Source organism: Phoenix dactylifera, chromosome 1 (assembly GCF_051530095.1).
Source record: "Phoenix dactylifera cultivar Ajwa chromosome 1, Ajwa_hap1_PhDact_Kaust_v1.1, whole genome shotgun sequence".
NCBI lineage: Eukaryota > Viridiplantae > Streptophyta > Magnoliopsida > Arecales > Arecaceae > Phoenix > Phoenix dactylifera.
The window spans coordinates 42,511,240-42,539,105 of NC_143190.1; the positions used below are offsets into that span (position 1 = coordinate 42,511,240).

The 27,866-nt window shown below is 38.1% G+C and overlaps 3 protein-coding genes across 10 annotated transcripts; 1 reads left to right on the forward strand and 2 right to left on the reverse strand.

The window, feature by feature from the left end:
• Positions 1-266: 266 nt before the first annotated feature.
• On the reverse strand, positions 267-4,829 carry LOC103719331 (uncharacterized). Of its 7 annotated transcripts, none has more exons than XR_016395687.1 (8): positions 4,263-4,814; positions 2,495-2,572; positions 2,067-2,101; positions 1,930-1,985; positions 1,064-1,165; positions 805-897; positions 616-724; positions 267-494 (listed from the first exon to the last, which is right to left on the reverse strand). XR_016395687.1 is itself a non-coding variant. In XM_039125754.3 (7 exons), exons 1-6 carry the CDS (start codon positions 4,641-4,643, stop codon positions 826-828), a joined length of 711 nt encoding a protein of 236 aa, XP_038981682.3. In that variant the 5' UTR covers positions 4,644-4,803; the 3' UTR covers positions 267-494; positions 805-825. The 7 variants fall into 7 exon arrangements, 4 of the variants coding, with proteins under 4 accessions (XP_038981682.3, XP_088557971.2, XP_089779929.1 ...); XR_016395686.1 differs by having other exon boundaries at positions 805-884; positions 4,263-4,803; XR_005511611.3 differs by lacking the exon at positions 616-724.
• A 1,719-nt stretch (positions 4,830-6,548) lies between these two features.
• LOC120110525 (uncharacterized) lies at positions 6,549-13,211 on the reverse strand. Of its 2 annotated transcripts, none has more exons than XM_039125753.3 (5): positions 12,877-13,211; positions 9,772-10,070; positions 9,552-9,674; positions 7,918-8,208; positions 6,549-6,962 (listed from the first exon to the last, which is right to left on the reverse strand). In XM_039125753.3, exons 2-5 carry the CDS (start codon positions 10,045-10,047, stop codon positions 6,753-6,755), a joined length of 900 nt encoding a protein of 299 aa, XP_038981681.3. In that variant the 5' UTR covers positions 10,048-10,070; positions 12,877-13,211; the 3' UTR covers positions 6,549-6,752. The 2 variants fall into 2 exon arrangements, with proteins under 2 accessions (XP_038981681.3, XP_089779957.1); XM_089923831.1 differs by having other exon boundaries at positions 12,305-13,054.
• Positions 13,212-18,728: 5,517 nt separating this feature from the next.
• Positions 18,729-21,433, forward strand: LOC103695809 (formiminotransferase cyclodeaminase-like protein). Its single transcript, XM_008777226.5, has 3 exons — positions 18,729-18,870; positions 19,755-20,169; positions 20,862-21,433. The coding sequence occupies exons 1-3, from the start codon at positions 18,847-18,849 to the stop codon at positions 21,371-21,373; spliced, it is 951 nt and encodes a 316-aa protein (XP_008775448.1). The 5' UTR covers positions 18,729-18,846; the 3' UTR covers positions 21,374-21,433.
• The last annotated feature ends 6,433 nt before the right edge of the window (positions 21,434-27,866 follow it).

A 27,866-nucleotide genomic window follows, 5' to 3' on the forward strand; every position in this document is an offset into this window, starting at 1 on the left:
CAGACAGCCTGAATCCAAACTGCAGACGGACGGTTGTAACCCAACCAAATCCCCACGCCCTAAACCTCTCTCATTCCTTTTTTTTTTCCGAAGGAAAAAAGCTGGTTCTCACTATTTTAGGTCTCCAATATCTTTAGGACTTGATCAAGCTGGTTCTCACCATCTTCTACATGTTTGATGAGTATGAGCAACTGAAACCGGACATTCTGTAGGCTACTCTGAACCCTAATTTGCTATCATTTTGACCACCAGCAATTATGATTAAATTTCTTTCGCAGAACACTGGCATAGCATCGCCTGTGAACTGTTATTAAAATGTAGTGGCAGTAAACAATTTAGTAGCTAATCCATTGCAGATTATGTACATAACAGAACTAGACATAACACTGTTTCACTATCAACATGGGATCACTACTGCTGACCTTCAAAATCTGTGCATGGAAAGAAACCCTCGGTCGCTGAATTCAGAACTTTCTCGAGAGCTTCTTCACCAGCTGACAAGGTAGTGCAATTAGAAGCAACAATGCAACAGCATTAGAGATGACTGTCTTTATCAAACCAGATATATCTAAATATATATATATATAAAAGCTGTTATGCAAAATGTTCTGGAACCTTGGAGAATTTGCGGTCTAAATGATAGTGGAATAATAAACAGGTATGGGTAACAAAGCCTCTTAAGAGTAGGGATGGCAAAATATCTGAAATTTTTGAACTCTGAGTCCTGCAAATTAAGGTTACATGATGTGAGAGAGAAACTACAAGGGATAAAATATCTTTCACATGCTCAAAAGACTCTTTTACCATGGTAACTAATGATTTAGATCAGTCTACATCCTTCACTTCAGCTTCGATGTCAACAACAGTAGTAGAAGAGGCCTTTCCTGTACAAATACCCTATACATGTATCAGAGAGTTGAAATGCGACACATCATGATTTCTGGGAGAATGTAATGAAACATGATTTCTTCTAAAGAGCTCTCAAAAAAGAAGCAAGGCACCTACAAATATAGCACGAAATTAAAAATTGGAAAATTTAAGCAGAAATTAGCAGATCAGTTACCTTTATCAGCACGAGATGAGAATCCATTAAAGACCTGTCCATTTGTTGTAGAACGACCAGAAGAGAATCTAGCAGATTCTCTGACAAATTTGTTCCCCTGCACTGCAAATTTTGTAAGATCACACTTTAGAGCAACGACAAATGGGTAGACACACACACACTCTCTCTCTCTCTCTCTCTCTTGTGTTAGTAATTACTAATTTAGCTACAAATTTACAAGTCACAAAGAGAGAGATACAGAATCAGAAATTTAATACTGAAAAGAGTCTCGGTAATCAGTATAGAAGTGCAGCTTTGAATATATTTAACGCATAGACTGGAGTCATTTGAACATTCTCATAATTAAAATGGTGATACATGTGCACTGCCTACACTCTTTTATCAACTGTAAAGTTATCATAAACAAGCAACCATGATGGTGCCCGTCAGTTTTGAGATATCTCATGTTGTTACCAAGTTGACTGTATGCACAAACTGTAAAAGCATCATCTCAACAAACTTGTAGCAGACCATTTTATGGTTATGAAGCAGCAGTGATGCCATGTAAACAGAAAAATTATGAAGGAAGAAATTGAATTTTGTCTGTAAATGATCTACAATTACAACACTAGATTAAATGTTATCAATCATGGTTTTCAGCTAAGATCTGAAAGCCGCCAAATGCTGAAGCATTTCCCTCCAAAAATGGAGGCATCTATGCAAGTCATTACCATAGGCATTTTTTGCTTCATATTTACATTATGAATACATGTGTGCGTTGCATAATGGACTACAAAAACACATGAGAAATACATAAAAACAATGTATAACAAACAGTAGCCATGTCTCAAAGGAAATAATTTCTCAAGCACAGGTTGCTGTATCACCAGAGAAAGGTTGACTGCAGAATGGGCATAGTTGGGGACCATCCTTTAGAGAGGACCTACAAGAGAGCAGACTGTGGTTTAGCCACTTCATGTGTTATTGTACTGTATAAAATCATGATTAGCTTATTTGGGCTTACTTAAATATCTGGAAGTCGTTTCCACAATTGGGGCACTGCAGATACAAACATTAAGAGAAACTTGCTCAGTTATAAAATGATAATCATACGATCCGATTGCAAGCAAACATTTACAAAATTGCGAAAAGGTTGAACAAAATGTCATCCTATATATTCCATTAAATGTCTTATGATAGATCCTAGAGTAATGAAAATTGAAAACGAACCATACAGGCCTACTAATCAACACCATAATCAACCTTACGATTGAAAAGATGCAGTAACCTTACGTTTCAAAGAGTTACATTCTTAAGTTCCTAACAACTTTTAAAAAAAAATGTCTCTAGAAGACAAGCAAAATATACAAGTAAAAGATACCAACTGATAAAATCACTGCATGCATGAAGTCCGGAATACAAGGAAAATAATTATAAGCTAGAAACCCTTACACTGCTCTGAACTATGTCTCGTCCTGCAAACCAGAAGAAAGCACCTAACCCCACAATAGGCAGTAGCGCTGCAATGAGCTGTCGATAATAACATCAGTGCATTCAGAAAAAAAAAAAAACAGAGCAAGTTTTTAGGCTTTCTGAGTACTATGTGTACAGTATGCTAGGCTATGCATTACTAACATAGAAAGATAGGGCTGCAGGGGGAAATCTGGATACTCAACTGTTAGCTTGGAAAGGTATCATATCTATAAAATTATATACGTCAAACAAGACTTTATGCGTTGAAAATGGCAAGGACTGGTAATGTGGTATCTAAGGCAATATGTACATCATGGTTTAGAATAGAAAATTAGTCCTTACAGATTAATTATAGCAGAATGGATCAGAATTCTTATTAACCAATACAATTAGCACCATTATTGTGCTCTTTTAACTAGGCATAATAGTTCATGACTACTGATCACAACTAAACTTTACAATCTGGCTATAAACTTAAAATACAATAGCCATGGGCATGACAACAGTTATTTATAAACAATTTTATGCAAAGATATGCTATTTAAAAATGTTCAAGTGTTATCCCATTAAACGGAGATTAGCTATACAGATACAACTTCAGTGATTGTTCCTATCTTCTAGACAAAGCCCTTTGGCATGGAAAGTACTCTGCATAACTGCTCATATTCTCCATGCAAGCACTCTTCAGTTTCTCCCTAATGCTTTTAAACATGCCGAATTTGCCCAACACTGGCCATGACCTGATTTTTTTTTTTATTGACATCAGCCATAACGGAGTACTAACTCTACACCCGCTATTTCTACCACTAAGCAATCTTAATATTCTCGTATTTACTATAGTTATTTAACAGTTATACACCTCTTAACCACGCATCATACTAAACCAGACAACATAGTTGATCTTTCAGCTATTTAGTGATTTTTCCAGAAAATTCTGTAAAAGATCAGAAAACACTCCAGAGATCTATCAAACTAGATATTGTTGATATGATAAAGTGGTATGGTTAGCGGACAATCAGTAAAGCAAGTGTATCACCATGAGAAACATGATTAAGATATAAAGTCACTCAGGTATCCCGGTAAGAATTTTATTTATTTACATGCTCCTAGTATTGTTCAGTTATTTCAGATGACTCGAGATGCAAATGACATAAGAAGGTTGCTTCCCTCTAGCTCAGCTTTCTTCCTGCAGGTAGCTACTGTCTAAGTGACTAATTACATTGTTCTCGGATCTACTTTAACTGGATAATCTTATTCTTGTGAAAAGAACTCGATATCCTTAGTACCATAAGAAACAGGAAATTAGCCACCAAGATTTTAATTCATAGAATGACTGTTGTTAATGATAAGAAGAGGCATATGATTTATCTCAAAGTAGCGGAGCGCAGTAATTTGACAGTTCTTGCATATTTGGAGCCGCTACTTTCACACAACATCTAAAATAGGGACAGAGATGGTACTAGATCCAGAGAGCAAGAGTAACAATGAAGAACATATGGGAAATTTTTTTGAAAGAAAGCAGTTAATTAATGGCAGACCCCAGGCCTTCCAATAGAAGAATTAACCACATGTTGAGAAACTTGCCTATATAAGAATTAAAATAATACAAGATAGACATACACAAAACCTCAACCAAAAAAATCCACACAAAGAAGAGAAAAATGACCCCTATAAATCAAAAAGCCATAAACACTCGGAACATATAAATGATCCTTTCCCAAAATACCACAAATCTGTGCAGGCTTACCCAAATTGAAACAATAGCATCCAAAACCCAACCAAGCTGCCCTGTCATGCTGAGATATGTCAGGCCAATGGCCAAAGCAAGATTGCCTAAAACCCTGGCGGTGGCGCTCCTATCCCACCCATCCCCACCACCATTAAAGTTGTTAGCCCTGACTGCCAGTAGGCTCCCCTTCCTCCCTTTCCTCACCAAGATCGCATCTTTCTTCATTCCTTCCCTCCAAAACGAGCCATTTCTATACCAAAAACTGATTTTTCTTCTTGGAACTGAGCAACAGCCGGTGGGGGACACGAACCCGAGACCAAGGCAGCATCTTTTGCTATCAAGAATGCCCCAAAAGGTGCTGGAGATTGGAGAACTGATAGAAATTTGCAGAGAAGTCATGGATAATGGATCATTCAGCGAGTGAAAAGGGGAAAGATCGAAGCTTGATGATGCGAGGGCGCCCGGAGAGGGTTCTCTTCGAACTTTGAAGTGGATTTTTCTCCCTATTTTTCCATCGGAAAATAGGAAAAATAGAAGGAAAAGAAGTGGTGCAAGTTAATTGAAGTTGGAAGCATATAGGAGCCCATCCAGGCCGTCCATTTGGCACATCCTTCACCCATGTTTAGTTAATTGGAGAGAAAACATGTTCCAAAGCTTGATGGATGGAATTTTTTTTTCTTTTTTTTTTTGGGGGGGGGGGGGGGGGGGGGGGAATACGGGGATGACTTGTGGCTAGGGGTGAAAGGCCAACCAAGATCGGATATAGCTAGTTAGGCTCGAGCAAGAACCAAAGGAATGACAGAACTAGATACATATAAAATATATATTTCATACATGAAAGAAATTATAGAAAAAATACAATTAGATCAGCTTTTCATGGACAAACTTGGGATTTGCGATCCCGGGTAAGATCGGTTCAGGATCATGGGATCCTTTTATATCAGATAGGAAGGGCTGTTGCACAAAATGTACTTCTAAGTAATTGCCCCATAGATCCTATATCTATCTATATAAAGAAGAAGTTTGATAATAATCGAGTGGCATTACTTCTTCGGTCCGAACCAAGGAAGAAGTTAGATATGATGCAAAATGGATCTTGTTCTATCGTTGATTAGAAATTTCTATATGAAAAATACGAGGTTTATCGAATGCATCCTGTAACTTTTCTGATATTATTTTAATCGTTAAAGATAATCAGAACCATCCGATCAATCAGGCACATGTAGAACTCTTGAAGTGATGCCACAAGGTGGACGGTCGAGCTCATGAACCTCTGTAAATGATACATGGGAGGAACAACTCCTCCCTCCTCTTCGGTTTTCATCGTAATTTTTTTGAATTACCTTTTGCTTCGTATCATGTGAAAAGGTTAGTCTGTTTTGAATAAAAGAAGTGCACATAACAAATAGTTTGACATAATTATGCATGCCTAACTGCCCGATTAGTTACAAACTTATAAGTCTCGTTTGATTTGTCAGTTATGAAGTTAAACAAAGTTTCACAAAAGTGGCCCACATCGCACTCATTGCCCAATCGCATGCTGTTGAAGTGTTGAACGCCCTATGACATGCACAAATCGAGAAATGGCCCAAAAAAAATTGCTCCAAATAGCTTATATCTACAAAAAGGTAAACAAAGCAGCTGACAACTTACTAGATCGCATTCTTTGTTACTTAACATTCTGACAACTTTATATAGAATAGCTACAAGATTATTCTTTTCCTCTAAACCATCTTTTGTTTTATAATTTTATTGAATATATTCGCACTAGTGTATGATTTATCCGACTTATCCAAAAAAAAAAAAAAAAAACCCACCATGGCATCTTTCAAAACTAAAACATTGCATCACCATTAGAGCCATATATTTTGGTCTGCAGCTGGGTACCAACCCGTAACTACTATAATCAATCATATACGCAGAGACCTGAGGAAAAGATGTCAATAATTACCTAACCGGCCACCGAGTGGTGCCCATTCAAAGTCAGTTAATCTCCAGACAGAGCTCATTAAGACAAACTCTTATTGCCTTGAATGAAATTAATGCTCCACGCATCCACATGACAGCCAATTGTTTTCCTGGGAACCGTAGGAGTAGGACCATATGGAGCCAAGCCAAGCAAGCCTGTTGCAGCACGGCAGCTACATCAATTTATGGACCATCTGAGTCTTTTAGCTGGTCAGGCAGGACATCTCTCTGGAACATACTTTTCAGAGGCATTTCTGAACAATGTAACGTGTAATTTAATATCTTGGGCAGTAACGGTTGAAAGACAGCAGCAGAAACACAATATTCTCAATCATATGAAGACCACAGAAATGCACTTAAATTTTCAACACAATATCTCTCATAATATTCAGGAAGCAATTAATATCATCACGTTCTAGTGGTTTTATCTCATCCACATTAGAATTTTTACTGTATCTCCAAAAACAGGTATGGCCATATAGAGAAGAAGCAAAGTGGCTTATGACATCCACCACGATACTCTTGGTTTCAGATTGACTATCATTCATTCTTCTTGTCGTATTTCATCTTCACTGCATCAGCTCCACTATATGGGGCAACATGGTAAGCATACTGCTGGATGACAGAAAAGACAACCATTTCTAGAATTACCAAGACATTTTGAATGGCTTCCTGAATATGCTCTACGTCCAGCCAGAAATGATGTGATTTTATAACTCCGGCAGCAGCTAGGACATCAAGCGCAACCCCCTGCACCAAAGAACTTCAAACATGAAATTTCCTTCTTTCATGAAAAGAGAGAGAGACTATCTTCGACTGTCACAGGATATAATGCAGTAAATACGAAGAGGCACCATGACGAGAATACATATCATGTTTTTATTCTCCTGTTATAGACTTTAGAGTTACTAGCATCAGGAAAATCTTAAATATTCCATGGAAAAGTTAACTGCAAGGATCTGCCACATTTTACATGCATTTATATATATATATATATATATATATATATATATATATATATATATATATATATATATATATGTAGAAGTATGAAACATACATACTGCATGACTGGATAAATTCCCCTTGCTGGTCTCGCTCAGCGAAGAAAGAGAGGTCTCTGCCTCTGGTGCCGGCTTTTGAACTGGAAGAAATGCCTTGGTAACGTCTAGAGATAAGGCAGTCAGAGAAACTTAAATATGGACTTTACAGCCAATCATGACTCAGCAACCTGATTGCATGCTTCTGTAAATCATGTGACATTATTCATCTACTCAACCAATCTTCTCGACACATTTGAACTTGTACGAACTGCCTATGGTTGGTTAGTATCTTTGATTTGTCAGTTTACAAGTATCTCATGAATGAAAACTCAAATATATTATTTGAAATTGACGCCAATAAAATTTCAGCTCAAGCCAATGAGAAATACTGGCTCCAAAGATAGAATGAAATCAGGCAACATAGTAGCCACAATAAATTCATCAGGCTGGAAATACAGAGTTAACTTATTAGTTATTACAGTATATGGACAGATGTTGATATGCTAGTCCTTCTTGTTTATAAAAGACAATTTCACCTTTAAAATTCTGACAAACTGCACTGATTGTTATAACTATATGACGGTAACAAGGTTATGATAGATGATACAAATACTCAATGTACTGGCATCCAACTTAAATATATATCAAGATAAAGAGTTTACCTGCCAGAAGCAAAAGAAGACAATCCCTTTGATGCACATGAACTTTGCTAGAGGCTTGTGTGGTGCCAGCTCCTTTGCAAACACATGGTAGAAGATCACCAAGGCATATAAGGCCATAGAAACGGATATGTTCAATATGATGGTGAAAGTCCAGCTGACCCAGTTGCTGTACAGACCAAGAAGTTGAAGGGCTATCATTAGGATAGAGCAGACTGGTCGAATTACCACAAACTGCCATGTCCAGTACTTAAGAAGTTTCAATGTATGATGCTCCAATCGGACAGTGTGAGGCTGCATCACAAAAACATATATCCATGGGTAGTTTTAGATACAAGCCCGCAGCTTGCAAAAATTTAAATCTGCAGTACAGGCAGATAGTAACTAGCTGATGCAACGATAGAGTTGGCCAAATTTTTGATATAATGATGTGCTTTCATAATGATACCATTGGATGACATTCAAATATTGATTCAGATGTTTGAGTCAAATCCTGAGGGTGAGTCTTGGCATAATGGTAAGGTTGCTCCATTTTGACCTAGAGGTCACGGGTTCGAAACATAAAAGGGAGCATCCGTGGGTGTGGATTTATTTACCTCACCAGAACTAGGGTTTTTAGTGTTGGGTGTCAGACAGTGGCTTGCTTACAGAGGCATTGTTTTTTTTTTTGGGTTGAGACAAGGGCTTTGGTTTTGGAATTGGAGTATCAGGGAATGATATTATGAATGAAATAGTCTAAAAGCTTACGCATGATGATATCTGTGATAGAATGATAAAATATCTCTGTAGGGTCTATTTTTCTTTCTTCATTTGGATAAAATATCTCTACGAGTAAATGTACACAATCTACACCAATAGACACAATCTGATCAAACACCCGGATTTTATTCCAAAATGAGGGACAATTTTTTCTGTTTGAGTCAACTCCTATTTCTCAAGCATTAAAAGAAGAAGTGATATAGGTTAGACTAACATCAATTCATGCTTCTAAAATAATAGTTGCTAGAGTTTCCAACAGCTTCAAAAAGTCAGCAACAATTCTGCCAGTAACAATTTACCTATGTAATGATGAGTAAGCCAGTAACAATTTACCTATGTGAATACTCAAAAAGGGATAATAAAACTCAGAACAAATTAACAGTCTGCCATTCCTGGACCCAAAGCCTCAATCATATTTGGTTTATAGGGAATGAGAATGGATGATTATTCATGAACAACATACTTAATATATAATATCACAAGAGAATATGGAGGGCTCATATCAGGAAAAAAGAGGTCTCAGTTCCATCCCAAATCAACTTTTTTCTCTATCTCCATCACAATTTAATCACAGCCGTCAGAACAAGCCTTATCCTATCAATATATGGTCAGCTTTATGAGTATGCATAATTGCTTCATATCTCTGGTTACATCCTCTAGTAATACAAACTCTTTCAGTTCCTTTATTGAATCATGATCTATGTTATTTTAGGTCTTTCCTCTTATTTTGTTTAACCCTCCTTTACTTTCTAGAGACATTTTAAATTTATTATAGAAATAAATGGCTCCTGGTGCAGTACGAAATCTATATTGATTTAAATACAGAATGTATAGTGACAGAAAGTTCTTATTTTCAGGTATTGAGATACAAACCATACCAGAAAAAGAGACACAGGAAAAGAATGATGAATCACCCTTCCTTTGATTTCATCAGGCACTATATTCTTACTGATAGATATATTCAAGTAACTATACATCAAAGCCATGAACTTAGCAATCACCTGCAAATTGCAATAAGGAGGACTGTTATGAAGTTTTCTTTAAGGCTTCAGTAACTTTCTCAATAAGTAAATGATTTAGGTTAAAAACAAGGCTCACCAATGCCTCATAACATTCTTTAACAGAGTCCAAAATCATAAAGAAGGCTTTACTGCCCTGAATATCTAGCAGACCAAAAAAGGAGTCAATTGCGTACAAGGGAGCCATCAGGATGATGATTATTATAGCTTTCTGTTCCTTTGGATTTTTCCAATAGAAAAGATGTTGGGACAGCAACTGTACTGTAAAATGCATAGACAGCATCACACAGAATGCTGCCACTATCAGAGTGAGAGTTCCAGGGTCCATTGTTGTTATATCCATTTGCGGAAACATTATTTCTGGAAGCAGCACACAATCTGAAAAAGCATGCTCAGTCTTGTTAGCTTATAACAGGTATACTGCTATTATGACATTATACTAAAATTCAAATTTTCATCCATGAAAAATTGCTAGAAAAAATAGCATTGCACTAAAAAATTATTTCTTATTTCCACTCTCACTTCTAAAGTCTTCTAATAATAATGGAAAGTAGTTATAGCCGCTAAGATCTGCAATAGAAATTGTTCATGCAAACAAGTTCTAACCTATTAATGTACATGTACTTTAAAAAACAGGGTAGAAGAAATTATACAGAATTACCAAACATAGTATCAAGACAGTAAATTTCATCATCAAGTACTTGCATACATTTGAGGGAAACACGAGAAAATAATTGAAAATCTTGTGCTGAGAATTTGGGCGGGGAGTCCTCAAGATCAGTAGTTGTAAGACACTGTTTAAGTCATTTTAGAACATCCTCAAGGCTACTATAACCATGTGGAAAGTTTGTTAAACACTTCCATGAATATCACTGGCACTTTCAATCCCAAGAACATGGGCTGATAGGGAAAACAATGATTTTACCAATTAGCAAAATAATTAAGGTCATGGAACTCTAATGTGGATGATATACCAATGCAGCATAGTGGGGGAGTACAACATTTTTCTTCCATAGGAAGACTTTACAATCTCCAAACCCATCTATTATATCCTCAACCCTCATGTTTTTTCAACAAACTATGGCAGCAATCTTTGAAATCTTCCTAGAGCAGCAAAGGATGTTAAACTTGTTTTCCTTTAAAAAGTGTTTTTTTTTATGGGATGGTTTAATTCCTTGATGAATTGTCTTAGAAAAAATATCTTTTTTTTTCAATTTTTTGATAATTTTGTTTTCAGTCTTAGTATTTTTCTCAATTTTGGTGCTGATATGCGTATTGGTCCAGGTCTCAATGTCGATATTTTTTCTAAGACAAATATGGAGAATTCTACAATCAAAATATTTTCTATCCAGATTTTTATGTGTAGCAATAATATATTCCTTTTCTAAATAATTACTAATAGCTATACTTACCAATACATAAAATGATTCGGGTTTCAGTGTATTGAAATTGTATGGAATTTCTTGGTCTCCTTTTACTTGTAATGTTGATTCATAAATATATGAGTCCTTCCTATTCCCATAATTCATATATTTATGTGATAAAAGATAATATCTATAGTGTTTTTTAAATTTTTCTTTTTGACTCGTCAATGAATCCACTACCACCGCATAGTAATTTTGTTTCATGTAATGAATTAATTGGTCTTTTTCTTTTTTATGTGAATCAAATTTAATTGAGTTTTTATTTTGAATCGTAGAACGTTGGTTGATTCTATTTCGCCATTTTTGAGGTACTAATCGCATCGTATACAATTATACAAGACTCTATTTTCATAAGAACATCAATCATATTCCAAGAAAGAGACTAGGATCACCAGATATCTTCACCTAAATAATATAGGTAAGTCTACATGGACTGTAAAGGTGGAGTACATTTTCTTCCAGCAAACCACATAACATGCGCACAAGATCGAGCATCCTTCCCCTGTAATAAGGATTAGTAAAGGTGAAAATCTAGCTCAACACCAATAGGACGGTTGTTTCTTGGATCCTCCAAGGAAACGAAGAGTAAGAAATAAATCTCTTTGACTAAAAGACGTTTAGAATAGCATCTCAGATATCTCTATGGTCAGCCTTTTCCAACACCTCCCATCCTCCTCACAATAGCGAAAATAAGGGCAATCTCAGACTACTGCCGGCATAAACCCAACTTTCACAATCTTTGAATAAAGGCACCCAGAATATGTCTCTGAAGGCTAGAATTTCACACCCTCACATTTCCTCTTTGTTGGATCCAATCTCCGCTTAAGACCTCGCTCTTGAATGCAATAACCATGGTGTCAGGAAACATGCATCCAAAACCAAAAGGATTACAATAGTTTGTTTGCAATGACGACTCTTGTGAGTCTTAATTCCCTCAATCATATCATATCATAATCTCATATGGACAGGAACCCTAAAACTGTGATTATGTAAGAAACAGACTGCAGCAGCATCTATTCATCTTATACAAGAAATATCATGAAGATTTTATGTCCTTACTTCTATATGCCCCAAGTTCAAAAAAAAAAATCAAGCCATGAAGAATAATGCAATCTGCAGTTTCAAAAATCATGAAACAAACCAGCTTTTCAATTATAATCAGCAAACTAAGAGACTTATACATCTTACCCACTAAGAACTCTGCCCGGTCCAAGCCAGCAAAACACGCCAGGTCACAAAAATCATGTTATTGGAGATTACTGTCAAACCATTACGCTTCTTAACTTATAGACTACTATCAGCGCCAAACATCCAACGCCTCAAAGATCGTGAAACAACCCGAGTTTTGAAATTATAATCTCCAAAGACTTCAAGAACTCTGCATCTTACCTTCTAAAACCCTCTCCAATCCAAGAAGGCAAAACAAACAACGTTACAGAATCATGCCACTGGAGATTATTCTCCTTTGATTAATCGACGCGCCAATTCATCATCAGAATCGCAGTTAATTTAAATATTCAAAATAGTTTTACGAAGCAAGAAGAGGAAATCCGTCAAATAAACAAACCCCGCAACAAAAAAAAAAATGATATCTTCAGCACGATTACTGAAACCGATTTCAACTTTCTTTTTTTCTTTTCCATTCAACCTCTGCCATTATTCTTTTTCCCCTCTTCTGAGAGAAAAAAATCGCAGCCTAATGTCTTAAGACAAAAAAAAAAAAAAAAAAAATCAAGAAACCCTACACGAATTTTACTTACAACCAAGGTAATAGTTTGAGAAGCAATGGAACGGCCACCCAACTCGATGAGTCAACGATGAGCTGCGGAGAAGAATCCAAGGAGATTTCCCCCTTTCCAAAGAGATACAGAGAGAGAAGGCTGGGGAGAGGAAGAGAGAAGGTTAGACTGAAGTTTTTTCTTTTATTTTCCCTCTTTTGTCTGCCTCTTCCGTCGCCTTTCATGCAAATCAACCGGAGTCTAAAGATCAAGATTACGATCTTGCCCCACCACAACGGGCAAATTCTCTACCACATTTACCCCTAAATCTGTTTGTATGTGTGAATTGTGATCCAGGAGTTGAAGATTACACAAGTAATCGTTGTCAGAAAAATGGAGGTATTTATCTACATCTTTTATAGTATATTTTCTAGAAATAGAAGATGAATGACCCATCTACCGTAGAAAAAATTTAGGACTCTTAGAAAAATTACTGTAGTTTAATGTTTATATTTTTTCAAGTAAATAAGTATAAAAACCGTGGGTTTTTGACTGACTGATTGCATGAAAACAGTCCCTACAATTGATTTAATATTTTATTCCATATATTTCCGATTCCGGAGGGGCGCCCGGCCTCCATCCTGAGTTCGAGTCCACAATAAATAAATTATTTTTAATACCAAAGCACAGTAGAGTCCTACTTCAACTGCAACTTTTATATATATATATATATATATATATATATATATATATATATATATATATATATATATATTAAAACACAGTAATAGATTTTTTTTCCTCTCTCACCTCGGAATCTGTGTCATCCCTAATATCATTTGAGGATGTTTGGTATGGAATAACCATCATAAGATCAAATGGTGGTCCTACATGGTCGTGATTCCAAATATCTCCAATTTCTTATATCACCGTTCAACCCCATGATAAAAATTTCATATCTAAGATCAACTATATGATATGTTGGATTATTAAGCTTTTGCTCATACTTGTATTAAATATTTGAATGATCTTGATATCATCTATAATTCTCTTCTTCTTATTCTCTGTGTATAAAATAAATTTGTACTTAAGTTGGGGAACATGGAATTTGCCTTCATTTTGTAGTTTCTAATTTGTATTAGACATAGTTTATAGCTTTATATTTTCAACTTTTTATAATTTATTAGATTATTGTTGTTGGAATTTTATTTTTTTTTATACTAAACATCCTCTATGTTTGCTTCATTTTTATATTTATCGATGTTCAGAGCATTATAAAATATGATAACTCCAGAATTAATGCGAAACGGCTCGAATTTGATTGGGTTGGGATGCTTTTTACATTGATTGGATATGTTCTGGAGCTAAAAATTGTGAACTGATTGGGAGCAAGTTGGCTACAAGATAGTTTCTAACCCAAACCAATCCGGCCCATATGTATCTCTAACTAATAGTCCAACAGTGACCCTTTACTTCAAGATAGCTGGTTCATGCATGATCCATTTGCCATTTTTGAGATTGGCACAATTTTTGCGAAGGAATCAGCTTCAACTACTACTAGCAATCAGACTTATGGTGGCCGAGGTTGCTATTTTCAACAGCTGATGGGCCCATTACAATCGATTCTTCTGACTGCAAATTCTGTAAGAACTAGGCTTGACTTTCCAATCGGAAAAAAAAAAAAGAAATCAAGTATTTGATATGAATAAAAAATTATCTAGAGATGTCCTTGCTATTAGTTTTGTTGCCGATGAGAACTGGTTGGCTTCAAGTACCATGGTGAATGGCATAACGGTGCTAGAGAACTCACTGGTTAGCTGCTTTGGTTGGGATTGGAAAAGGTGAACGACGCTCAGTCATTGCGGCTAAGATCTCCGTCGGATGGCAGTTCTCTGATTTGAAAGTAAAAAAATCCTCTAATCAGAACGTATTTGATGGGGAACCTTTCGATGCCTAAATCAATGCAATAATTAGGGGACAAAAGGAGATTGTCTCTCAGTTTATTAAGGTGTTATTCTTGTTTGCTTACCTCCTCTGCCCTCCTTCCTGCCTCAATTTTGTGTATAGTCGGCAGAAGAGCTTACTTACCAACAGAGAATTAGAGCACGTGGGTCGACTAGAAGTGACAAGTTAGAATACAGCCTAGATATCAAGTATGAATATTTCACATGCGGACGACATTCTGTTTGTTACGTCGGTGGGATCTCGATGATTACTAGGTCTCCATGCTAGATTGTGGCCAACCATAGAAAGCTTCTCATATACAAACTTGGCGGTATGGTGCTGGACCCATCCAGCGGCCACTTCCAATCTACCATGCGTTGGCGTTGCGACGTATTTTAATTGGTTAGACTTTTTGATGAGTTGGAGGCCGTTTGGAGACATATCATTTATCAGGATAGCTAAAAAAAGAAAAAAAAATTGTTGCCTTGGAGAAACAAACTATGATCCCTCCTCTTGAGTTAGTCCTATTAGGATCCCATCCATGGGATGCATGACTAGTGGGAGGAAACTTTTTTTTTTCTTGAATAAAGATTTTTTTATTATTTATATTATTTAATAAATACACTGCTTTTTTTTGGCTTTCAAAAGAGAGCTAGGAAATTGAAAATTTCACTGCCATGGGGGTTATTGGAGTCAATGCCCTATCGTCTTGGGCCTTTGAAAGTGTTAGCTTAGATTGGATATGGGCCCAAGTGGTTCACCCCACGCGATCGTACCGTTTTGCAGGTCTCGAGGCGATCGGACAAGTAAGGGCCGAGTCGTTCAGAAAGCCCAGGGTCCGGGCCCACGAGTTCTCGCTACGAAATGTTGGAGGGCGTGGCGTAACGTGGCAGTATACAGACCACGGACGCCAACTTCTAGTTTCCGTGCGTCCGAATCCGCGTGATATCATTAACAAGAGGAGACAGCCTTCCTATTTACTTTTCACGTCACGTGTACCTTCCTCGGCACGTGGGTCTACACGTCAGCTATTTGAGTAGGTGACCGACAACGCATTCAGATAAGCCAACTAAATATTTTAATATTCAATTCCATGTACGATGATAAAGAAATCATAATTGTTAGTATTGCAAACATGAAATTTATAAAAAAAATAAAATGTTAAAAGAGCTTCGCATAAGGCTAAATAGTACCATATTGATTTTGTTTGAAAAATATAAATATAAATATAGATATTAATTGAATATAAAAATTTATGTAGATATTCATTTTGATTGAATATTAATACAAATTAGATACTAAAAATATAAATATAATATAATAATTAAAATTTATAACCACAGAATTAAAAATATTATTAAGTCAATCATAAATCAAATTAATAGTATATTAATATGCTTATTTATATTTTTTAAAAGTTCATAAATACTATACAAATTAAATAAATCTACAAATAAAATCGGATATTAAGATATGTATCGAGTAGTTGTCTATTTATTCGAATATTACTTGAATGCTCAAATTTTTATTTTAAATATTTTAAATTTAAATTAACCAAAAAATAACTCAAGCTTGGTTTCATTTTAAAGCTTCCTTTATAGACAGGCAAAGTTTAGATATCTACATTTTAAAATATTAAATAAATATTGAATTTGATTAGATAAAATTTATTTAATATGAGTGAGCCGCGGTTGAACGCATCCTATCAAACTTAAGTTGAGTTCGACTCTAGGTCAGTACGAGCAACTGGTGTACCAAAAACAAAATAATAATAATACAGTGAACCAAATTTCTAATATAAGTTCTGCGTATCTCAACAAAATCTGGGCTGCATGCCCAAATTTGGCAATGTGTTCGGCTGGTAGGTAGTGTTGCTCGTTAACGGCGTCATGGGGAGATTGGAGTCGTTGCCTCCGAGTCCCGCCATCACCTAACCCTGCGACGGGCGATTACTACTGTGGGCCCTCGTGACGGTTTTATATCAACTATTGACGAGGACAGCTGCTTCCCTGTATGAGCCACACAGCAAACAGCATTTTCATTTCACATGTGGGAATGGCACGCATGGTTCATTGTGATCTTCAAAGAAAGTGACAGAAAAGGAAAAATGACGAGAAAAAAATTCAAAAAAAGGGTAAAATTATGGATAGTATGTTAATTAACTTAATTATGTCTTATGATATGTACATGCGAAATAGAAATTTGCAAAGCTTTAGAATGTTGGATGCCAAGGTTCTTGTCGGACCATTCATTTGATAGTTGAAATTTATATTTTTGTTTGTATATTTATTGCATAAGTTAGGATTTTTGAAACCGCATTCGACATTAGTATTGGTATGATTGCTCTTTTTTGTACATTCTTCTTGTACATAACTTTCTATTTTAATAAAATTTGGATGGCACCTTACTTCCTTTTCAATCAAAAAAAAAAAATGATATGCAACTTTTAGACAACTTAAATTTTAAAATATAGGCAATGCCATAAGTTGTTGATATAGACATCTAATAAAACAAAATAGGCAAGGTTTTCAAATCTAGTACTTCCAAAAATTTGGCAAAAATAAATAAATAAATACAAGACTTCTTATAACATTTTTTATTTAACTTTTTGAAAAAAATATTCTGATATTTTATGGAGTAAATAATTTTATTTCTTGGATAACAATTGGTGGCTATACATTTGTATGCTTACTTAATGCATAAGAAAGGATTTTGAAGATAATATTCAACTTTTAGATAATTTAAATTTGTAAAATATACGCAATGTCGTAGATTCTTAATTTAGACTTCTAATAAAGCATAGTGGGTTAGGTTTTCAAACCCAGTAGTTCTAGGAATTTGGCAAAAATAAATAAATAAAAGCAAGGTTTTCTAGACCTATTTCATATTTTTAATTTTTTTGATATTTTTTTAAAAAAATAATTTCATTTCATGGCTAAATTTTTTTGACTATTACTGTTCATCCTAAAGATTGAATGAGGCTAGATAACATTTAGTTCTCTTCCCTACTAAAGCACACACAATGTACATAGAAACATAGATGATTAGTGATTATTATTGCATGAGAGGAAGCATTGATGGTTGTAATTTATGGATTTGGAAATATAATGTAATTTTTAGCTAGTGCATTCTTTTCATTTTGTATAAAAAAGCATATCCAAATAAAGAAGAGGTATGTATAGTGCCTTTATAAAAAGATGTTCAAAGATGCTTAACATCACATAGGGTCTTGGGCAACACCATGTACGAAAGTTCGACCAATCCACCATATATTGATAAAGACACTTCTAATCTATCCAAATAGAAGAAAGATAGTACTTAAAAATTAGACCCTGTCATGGAGCCACATATAGAGGGCCACTTCTTTTGGTCCTTTTCTCGAAAATAAACTATATAGACCAAGTTTTTTTTTTTTTGGTCAAAAACATATAGGTAACTAATAGAAAAAGTTGATGAATGTAAAATTTAGTTAGTGCATTTCTCTTTTTTCTTCCCTCTTAAACAAAAGAATTGGGATAAATTTTTAAACGAGTAAGAGAGATCGATAAAATACCTTTTACAAGGATAGGCAACAACACTAAACCACAGATGGGGGTTCAAGCAAAACTACGGACAAAGCTCAGGCAGTTCTCATTGTTATGGCGAAGATGCTTCCAACCTGTCCAAATAGAAGATATTAAGATGGAACTTAGGTACTAAGTATTTTGACGTGGACTCCATCTAGAAAGCATCTCGCCACTTTTTAATCCTTTCATTGGCGACAAACTACGTACTATAGCTGGTGTCTTTTTATGGGAATTTAAAACTCCGAAAATATGTTCAATAAAAGGATGCTTAGAGTTACGTAGATGGAGCCATGTACCTATTTGTATTAATTGGAACAAGTGGTTGGATGCTGTTCGTAAGTGTGGGCCTTTTTGCAAAGGCTTGTGTCGAAGCAAGAGGATATTGCTATTCCCATATGATATCTCCATCGTGGAACCATAAGAAAGAGAGAGAGAGAGAGAGAGAGAGAGAGAGAGAGAGAGAGAGGAGGAGGAGGAGGAGGCCAGAGAATCGAGGGAGAGAATGGATTCACACCAGGGGAAGAAGGTATGAGCTCAGCCCCACCACAAGATCATGTCGCATGCCTCTTTGGAGAAGAATGGTTAAATCTGCTGTTCATCTTGAAATAAGATGAACAAACTTAAATCAAAGAGTAAGCATCATGGTCACGCTTAGAAGATAACCTCGAAAGAAGGGACTGCAAGTATTTGCCTTGGTAGAACAAGAGAACATCCGATAGAACACAAACCTTTTTTTTTTCCTTTTGGTAAACAAGAGATCCAGTTTTCAATCATTTTGTTATCATCATTTTGAACTGCAGTTTTCTATATTTTTTGCATACCACATTTCAATTTCGTCACATATTGGGATGAAACTGGACTGTCCAAGTCGTCGTCTTCTTCTTCTTTTCTCTTGTCGACTCTCCAAATCTTTCATGGTTATGTGCCGTTTCTTCGATATTTTTTTTTTGTTATGCACACGCACGCATGCGCACACGCACTTATGTTGCTAAGAACTATTTGGAGGGTGTTAAGGAAATTTAATTTCTTTTCTCTTGGTGTACCAAATGGGCTATTTTGGCACTTGCTGCTTGCTTTCACCCCTTTTTTTCCATTCCTTTTTTTTCTTTTTCTTTTTTGAGATAAGGCACTTGCTACCTGTGAAGGAATACGAAGGTTAGGTGTTCAGTTCCTTGTGTAACACTTCAATGCTTGAGATGTCATGATGGTGAAATTTATCTCGTGATTAAAGCACAAATTAGTGCTGAGTCTCCAAAGAAATAAAAGAAAAAGAAAAGGAGCATCAGTTGGGGCCTGTGGTTTTCCTGCAACCTCTTGGCCATTGGGTCATGGAGGTAGAGAGCAAGAATCATATGCTTGTGCCTCACCTTCTTCTTTTTCTTTTTTGGTTGACCATTTGCCTCCTCAAAGGAGAAGATGAAGATGGAGCCCAAAGACACCAAGCTCATATGCGTCAAGCTGTACATCTCTGAATCGCGCAACAGCTCAGCCCTCGACATGATCGAGCAAGCTTCCAAGATTGACCCCGAGGCTGCGATCGTGAACAAGTTCCAGGATCGGAACTATAACCGCGTCAGATACACGCTCGTCTCCTACGTCGTGCATGATGCCGTCGCCGGGATCACCTTCAGTCCCATGCGGCGAACCTTGTTGGCCATGGTGGAGGCAGCGTACGCTGCCATCAACCTCGAAATGCACTCCGGTGCTCACCCTCGGCTCGGCGTAGTCGACCACATCTGCTTCCACCCCTTGGCTCAAGCCACATTGGAAGATGCAGCTAGAGTTGCTAAGTTGGTGGCCTCTGACATCGGCATTGGGCTCCAAGGTCAGTTTCTTTCAGCTACCAATCAACTTTGAAAATGAAATGAACGTTAGGTATCGGTTTGTCCACATTCATATCTATTCTTTAATCAATGATGATGGATACAAAATACAAATTTGGATATCAGCTAACTATTGAATGGAAATATAAAAGTTATTTACTAAACAATACATGAAGTTTGAATATTTGCTTGACTTTTAAATTTTGGATAGGGAAATTTAAAAAGCTACCCTTCTTTTGATCCCGCAGATGTCAGAACAAACCCATTTTCACGTGAGGGCTGGTGCAGTATAACCCACACCCAATTATTTTCAGGCCCGCTTCTTAACTTCGGCCCAACATTGCACGAAAGATGGATCTACAGTGTCCATTTGATTATAATTAACTAAAAAGTTTTTATTTTTTTATGAATTTTAACAAAAAAGATCTTGATCTAATAGCTAGGGCACATACCAGTGTTTAGTTTGCTGAAGGAAAGGCATCTATTCCCTGTCTCTTAGTCAATATCCTTGCCTCAATCTACGAACTAAATTTTATAAGGGGCCAGTGCAATTAGAAGAGATAGAGAATGGGATAAGGCCCACTTGCAAATCTTGTTAGTGATTTTAGTTTGGACTTACTCGGATAAGACAAGTGAATTGGTATGGAAAAGGCTTTTGGTTATAATCAAATGAGGTGTATTTGAGACTGTGCAGTTCCAGTATTCCTATATGAAGCAGCCCATCCAAATGGCAAGGCCCTTGACGCCGTCAGGAGGGAACTGGGCTATTACCGGCCGAACTTCAGGGGAAACCAGTGGGCCGGATGGGCCCTGCCCGAGATCCTGCCAGAAAAACCCGACGAGGGCCCGGTCCATGTGACCCGGGCCAGGGGCATCACAGTAATTGGTGCAAGCCCATGGGTTGACACCTACAATGTGCCGGTCCAGTCCACCGACATTCCAGCGATCCGGCAAATCGCCCGGATGGTGAGCGGCCGGGGGGGCGGCCTTCCGACCGTCCAGGCACTTGCGCTTGTCCATGGCGACGACCGCATCGAGATCGCATGCATGCTGTTGGAACCCAACCAGGTTGGGGCAGACCAGGTCCAGAGTCAGGTTGAGCAGATTGCGGCCCAAGAGGGCCTGGAGGTAGAGAAAGGCTACTTCACAGATTTCTCACAAGATATGATCACAGAGAGATACATGAAACTAGTTTATGGTGAGTGAAGGCAGTGTCATGTGTTTCTTGTGTGATAAACGTGAAATGACTATGATTTCGACCTTTAATTTCTGTATGTTGTGAGCTTTGGACCTAAATTTCTCCCTTTCAACTCCTACCCTGTATGGGTTTGGGTTGTATCTTTTGTGCGAAAGAATGATTGATCTTCTTTCGTTGGATCATGCCTCGCCCAAATTTGAACTCTCTGTTTCATCTGCTTGCACCGATCTCATAGTAGCTATTGTAGGATCTAATGGTCCATATCACAAAAAAAAAAGGTGAATCATTTTTTTACGCAAAAGATACAATCCGAACCCATCTTGAATGGCCCCTCTGCCCGCTAGCGAGGAGGCAGGTGGGCTTCACCAAGAGGAAGCTGGTGCCCAAATGGGTCAAGCCCGAACTCAAGTTCATGAAGAGAATCTGCCCTGTCCTTGAAGAACGGAAAGATCGGATCACCGGAGCTGTTGTCTATCTCATCGCCATCCTTGAGGTCAGAATGCATCCTTCTGAATTTCTTCATTGGTGTTGTTCCAAAAGCTCTTTGAAATTCTGAGATCATTGCCACCCACCTTTCAATATTCTCAACCTCCTTATAAATCTTTTGAAGCTATATATCCTGATGTATGTGCCTGAGCACGCCTGAGCTATCATAATGGCTAAGTGGATCACTAAACACCAATCAAATAGCCGAACTCCTACGTAAAATGGAGTTTTGGCAACAGATCATAATGATCCTGACCAACAAGCAAATGGCATGAGAAATTACAAATTACCCTCATAATAGAAGCACTGAGTTTGATAATTTACGAATCGAATAGCAATGACACACACACACACACACATTCTATTAGAACAAATCCGTACATTATCATATAATGGATTTATTAGACCTCCTGATAATTACATGCAGACTCAAGTACGTGAACTCCAACCGGTAGGCTAAACCAAAATCTTTTGGCATACATAAAAAAAAACATTCCAATTCAATGAGCAAATGACACCATCGACATCGCTTCGCAGCACAAGCAGGTGCTTCAATCATCTATCATATCTCTGCTCAATTGCATTGTTCCCTACCATCGCATGCAAGCGGATCTGCATGCCGTTGAGCACGGGCCCCTCTGATGACTCCAGGCAACTATTCATGCCGTCTCCGAAGACAGCTAAGGCACCAGTTATCCGACGATAACCATCCTTTCTCTCACCATCTTTCTCTTCTTTTTTTTTTTCCGATCAGGGTGTGTATTTTATAGGTCTGGTAGCTAGACAAATGCAGTGGTTTTCCCTATTTTGGCTAAGTATTGTGTTTAAATTTGGGCAGGTTTACAGAATGGGAGGTTTAATTAGGAACCATTAACTATAATTCTCCAAATTGACTCAGTCAACTACCGACATTGTCTTGTCGCCAGGATTGCCGGCCTGTGAAACCTTGGAATTATAAAAGTAGAGGCAAGGTTGGCCTTCTAACGAGCTTGGATGGGTGGCATTTTTTAATTACAAGAGTTAGTAAAAGGATTTTCTCATATTAGAATATTTCGATCTTTTTGTCTTACAAGTACGACGCGCATTAGAGATGGTAGGGGGGTGTCACCCATCAATTTGACGAAATAGGTACAAAAGTCACCGAGGACAAAAACTTGCAGGGGTAAAAAGTGAAACCAGCTTCAAATGAAGGATCACAACCATCACATCACCACCTGGTTACTGGACCGCATGAATAGCAAGTGCTTTATATATTAACCTATTAGTAGGGGTGGCAATGGACCAGGTTGGATTATCTTAGGATCCGATGTGGGAAGATGCATGCTTAGCTCGGGTAAGACTTATCTTCTTGCGTGAATACCGCTCTTACGCCACCAAGAGGCGCTAATTCCATCCAAATTATTCGAGTTCGAAATGCACGGATATCGATTAAATTAGAAGATCGGATGCTCCATGCCCGGATGGTTTGCTGGCGGTTATACTTTCCTTCCACTTGTATCAAGATGGTGCTGGGATGACGTACCATACATGAGGCGGTGAGCTCATGGGTCGAAAAAGGCATGCGAAAATCTGTGATCTGTATCGAACATTCTCTGATGGAAGGGGGGCCCAGTGGAGGCTACTACATAGGTAGGCTGGTCCCTCCTCCTCCCCTATTGTTTCACCAAAAAAAAAAAAATACCACTCGTATTTGTTTAGAGATAACAAACCTTCAAACCACCACCCACCAAATTGACATACAAGTTCTTATTGCACTGATTATAACAAGATAATTGGCATATATTGGACTTGTTGAATTAGCTTTCCTCCAACCAAATCGAGCTAGGTGGATTAAATAAGATTAGTTCCACAATTTGTGACCGGTATTTTGATTCAAGTAATGGTCTGCTTCGATGATTGGGTTGAAATTCTATTAGATTCGTAGATTAAGCTGACACAACCAGTAAAACCATAGGATTATAGGTTGGGCTAGATTTATATTAATAAGTATCCAAAAATAGCTTTGAAGTGGGCCGATCTGAATTTCATAAGGAGAAAAAAAAAGATTATATTATAGATTTTGTTGGTTGTACTGACCTAATCCACGAATCCAAAAGAATGTTTAGCCCAATAATCCAAACAAGTTCTAAAAAATTCGGTTGAAAGTTTATGAATTGACACTTCGATTCCAAGTGCGGAGCTGAGAGCTACTTGGGTGGGCCTTCGCCATGCCCGGTGCATGTTACAGACCTGGTCCATCATCTTAGGAGGGTGACTCAGCCACCATTATCAGTTGGATCTGGGGGGGTCCAATGGATAACGGTTGTGACTACCCATTGCTCCAGGATATTTGGGCTATGGGGTTGCGAATTGGATGGCTGCTTATGTAGCTTGTCACTCTGGCGGTACCCTGTGGGCTGGAGATGGAGAGTTGCTCTTGGCACTCTGAGGTATCTTATTTTTTGATTTTATTGGGTGTATCCGTACTCGTCAGGTATGATCCATCCGTCCTAGCAAAAAAAAAATAAAATTATGAATAAAAATCACCCAATGGTTCGAAGCACAAATTTTAAGCCAAGCGAAGCCACTCGGGCTTAGGCTGGATCAGGCCAGCATATGATCCTACTTGGAGATTGCAAATTGAAACCCAACTTTTATTACTTATGGTTCAACACGATTCGCTGCTGATTGGCATGCTAACATTGTAGTCTAAGCTGTTTCGTATGGAGTCAAGTACTAGTTCGGGCCAGGTAACTCGCCAAACATAGCAAGTGCGTATTAGCCTATTTGCTCTTGTAGTGGTTGATTCGGTGCACCCATGAACTATCTGTGAGGAAAACAATTGTTGAGCAAGGCTTTAAGTGATAGTTAGGCTGATATGACTACGTTAAAAAAGTATGACGCATCATTGTTTTCTAAAAACATTGTACCAAAAGAATGAGAGTTCATGACTTCATGGGTCCTTCTAAATTTCTAATACACATTCCGTCTCTGCTCCCAAGCAAAGCATTTTTTGGGAATCAGAAAGCCTGTGGAGTAAGCACCCAAAATTCGCACAATACGGCCTAGGAAATTGCTGGGGCAACCTACCTTTGCTTCAACTTGGTACCTGGAATATTATAATTAGACTAGCAGTGTAGGCTCTTTATTTGGATGAATTAAATATGGCATGTTACGCCATATTGGCATCCAAAGGGCAGTAACTTTATTAGTGCTCTTGGATCAGAATCCAATGCTCCTCTTTGTTTCAATTGGAAATTCACCTTAAAGCATTCTCGATAATGGCTAGCCATGTTCTTTTCAATTTATATAAATTATATGCTGTTACGTCGCCGTAAACATGTAGGGGTCAGAAAGCTCGCTAGATTGGCTGTGGCCACGCTCTATGATGCTTAAGTTAGAAAAAGTTTTTGGTGGAAAGTAAGAAGGAAGAAAAAAAAAAGATGAATGATACCAATAAAAAGTAGGATAATTGAGGGCTTAGGCAATGGAGCATCTATCTTTTATAAAGAATCTTCGGATCTATTTATAACCAGAATCTCAAATTTTTCGTGGATCGTGTTCCAACAGTCTACATAGCATAACAACATAGGAACGAGCTGTAATCGCCTAGTATGCGATGGAATTTGTGGAGTAATTGATTAAAACCCCATTTGATTTTGATGAGCTCAAAACATTTGAGTATATCTTGTGATTACTAATGAATTCAATTGAGTGTTTCAGTGAAAATCCTGTCTAAGTGTCTCTAGACTTGGTTCATAGTATTTTGGATAAGTTAAGAAGTCTGCATGAACCAAAGTCTGAGACTCGAGTCGACTCCAGAGTATCACGAGTCGACTCCAAGCGTATCAAGTTCACTGGCACGATCTCGAGTCGACTCCTGATTAGTACGAGTCGACTCCGACTGAGAACAGACAGAAGAACAGAAAGCTTCAACTCAGAACCTGTCATCGAGTCGACTCCTGAAGTGCGCGAGTCGATTCCGATGTTCACCGAGTCGACTCCAAGGAAGTAAGAGTCGACTCCAAGCAGTCACAGGCAGAAAAGTCAGAGAGCAGTTTTTCGGGTCTGAGATTCGAGTCGACTCCAGTGGAACGCGAGTCGACTCCGATGGTTGGCAGGTCGACTCCAAAGAAAGCATGAGTCGACTCTCAGCGGAACACAAGGAAAAAAGTCAGAGAGCATTTTTGGGACTCTGAGATTCGAGTCGACTCCCGCATTGCACGAGTCGACTCCGAGACTCCGCGACCATCAACAGACAGAAGACCAAGTTACTGCCTCTGAGATTCGAGTCGACTCCTAGACAGCTCGAGTCGACTCCAAGACAGCTTCACGTCAAAAGGCAGAAGACCAACTTTCGGAAACTGAGAGCCGAGTCGACTCCAAGGAAGTTCGAGTCGACTCCAAGACTGGATGAGCCAAAAGACAGAGGATCGGGAGTTCGGGCTCTGAGATTCGAGTCGACTCCCAGGACAGTCGAGTCGACTCGAGTGGACAAAATTCAAAATTGGATCCACGGACTTCAGTGGATGAGCCGTCTCCAAAATTGCCAAGTCAGCTCCAGAAGTTGGCGAGTCGACTCCGGGTCAAGACGAGTCGACTCCCAGTCGTGAAGGCAACTTTAATTCAAATTTGGAACAGTTGCCGAGTCGACTCCGGAAAAGCTTGAGTCGACTCCCGCTACAGCCGAGTCGACTCCTGATCGCGCGAGTCGACTCCAACCCACCAACGGTCATATTGTCAGGCTGCGCAGAGTGTGCAGAACGGGCAGAAAAAACACTCTAACGGCTAGTTTCCGTGGGGGTTGGTTTAAATAGCCACAGAGGACTGTAGCAAGGCAGAGAACAGTGATTCCACTCCAACTAATCAAGCATTCAAGCTCTGCAAGGTGCTCATCAACGAAAAAGAGGAAGATCTGCAATTACTGCTACCAACAACATCTTCCCAGCAATTAAAGCTTCCTCCTCCTGCATTCAAGTCGACCACTCTTTCAAGAGGAGACCAGAAGTCTAAGAAGCCATTCCCCATCTCCGATCTAAAAGCGTTTGAGGCTTCTTAACTTCATTTATTGTTCATATTGTTTTCATCTGCTTTTTGAGAAGCTCATTTTCTGTTTTTCTTTCTACAACTTGTATTTACTTGGTTCAATCGGGGGATTGAATCAAGGGGATTGAGGTTGGTTGGTGAGCCGAGTTAAAACCAACGTGTGTAAGGGTTTGATTGTGATCCCGGGAAAACAATCGGGGCGGTTCTAGTCGGTGAGCCTAGGAAAACCGACCGAGTTCGTTGTGAGCTCGTAAAACAACAAGTTTGGTTGTGAGCTTGGAAAACAACCGGCTGTAATCCAAGGGGGTTATAGTGAATTCCCAAGTGAGACTTGGGGAGTGGACGTAGGAGCAAGGGTTAGCTCCGAACCACTATAAAACTTGGTGTTTGTGTTGGATTGTCTCTTCTTCTTCCCCTCACATCACTCACAGCACTTAGCATAAATTAAATAACTTGCAAAAGTTTTTAATTAATCAACCACATCGTTTTAAATATCTAAATTAATTTAAAAACCCAATTCACCCCCCCTCTTGGGTTGTCTATCTGGGCAACAAGTGGTATCAGAGCCTAAACTCTTCCACTCAAGAGTAAAAGATCGAAATGACAACCCCATTTGGATCTTCCCACATTGAGGGTCAGTCCACCTAAAGACCCCCATTCTTTAATGGGTCTGACTACTCATATTGGAAGGCTAGGATGAGAATATTCATCCAAGTCCAAGACTATGAGATGTGGACTATTGTAGTAAATGGGCCATACATCCCATCCATATATGTAGAGGGTGTCAAGGTACCCAAACTAGAAACGGATTGGGATGAACATGACATGAGGAAGGCACAACTTAATTCCAAAGCTATGAATGTACTCTATTGTGCCTTAGATAGAAATGAATTCAATAGGGTTTCAACTTGCAATTCTGCAAAAGAAATTTGGGACAGACTTGAAGTGACCCATGAGGGCACGAATCAAGTCAAGGAATCCAAAATAAAC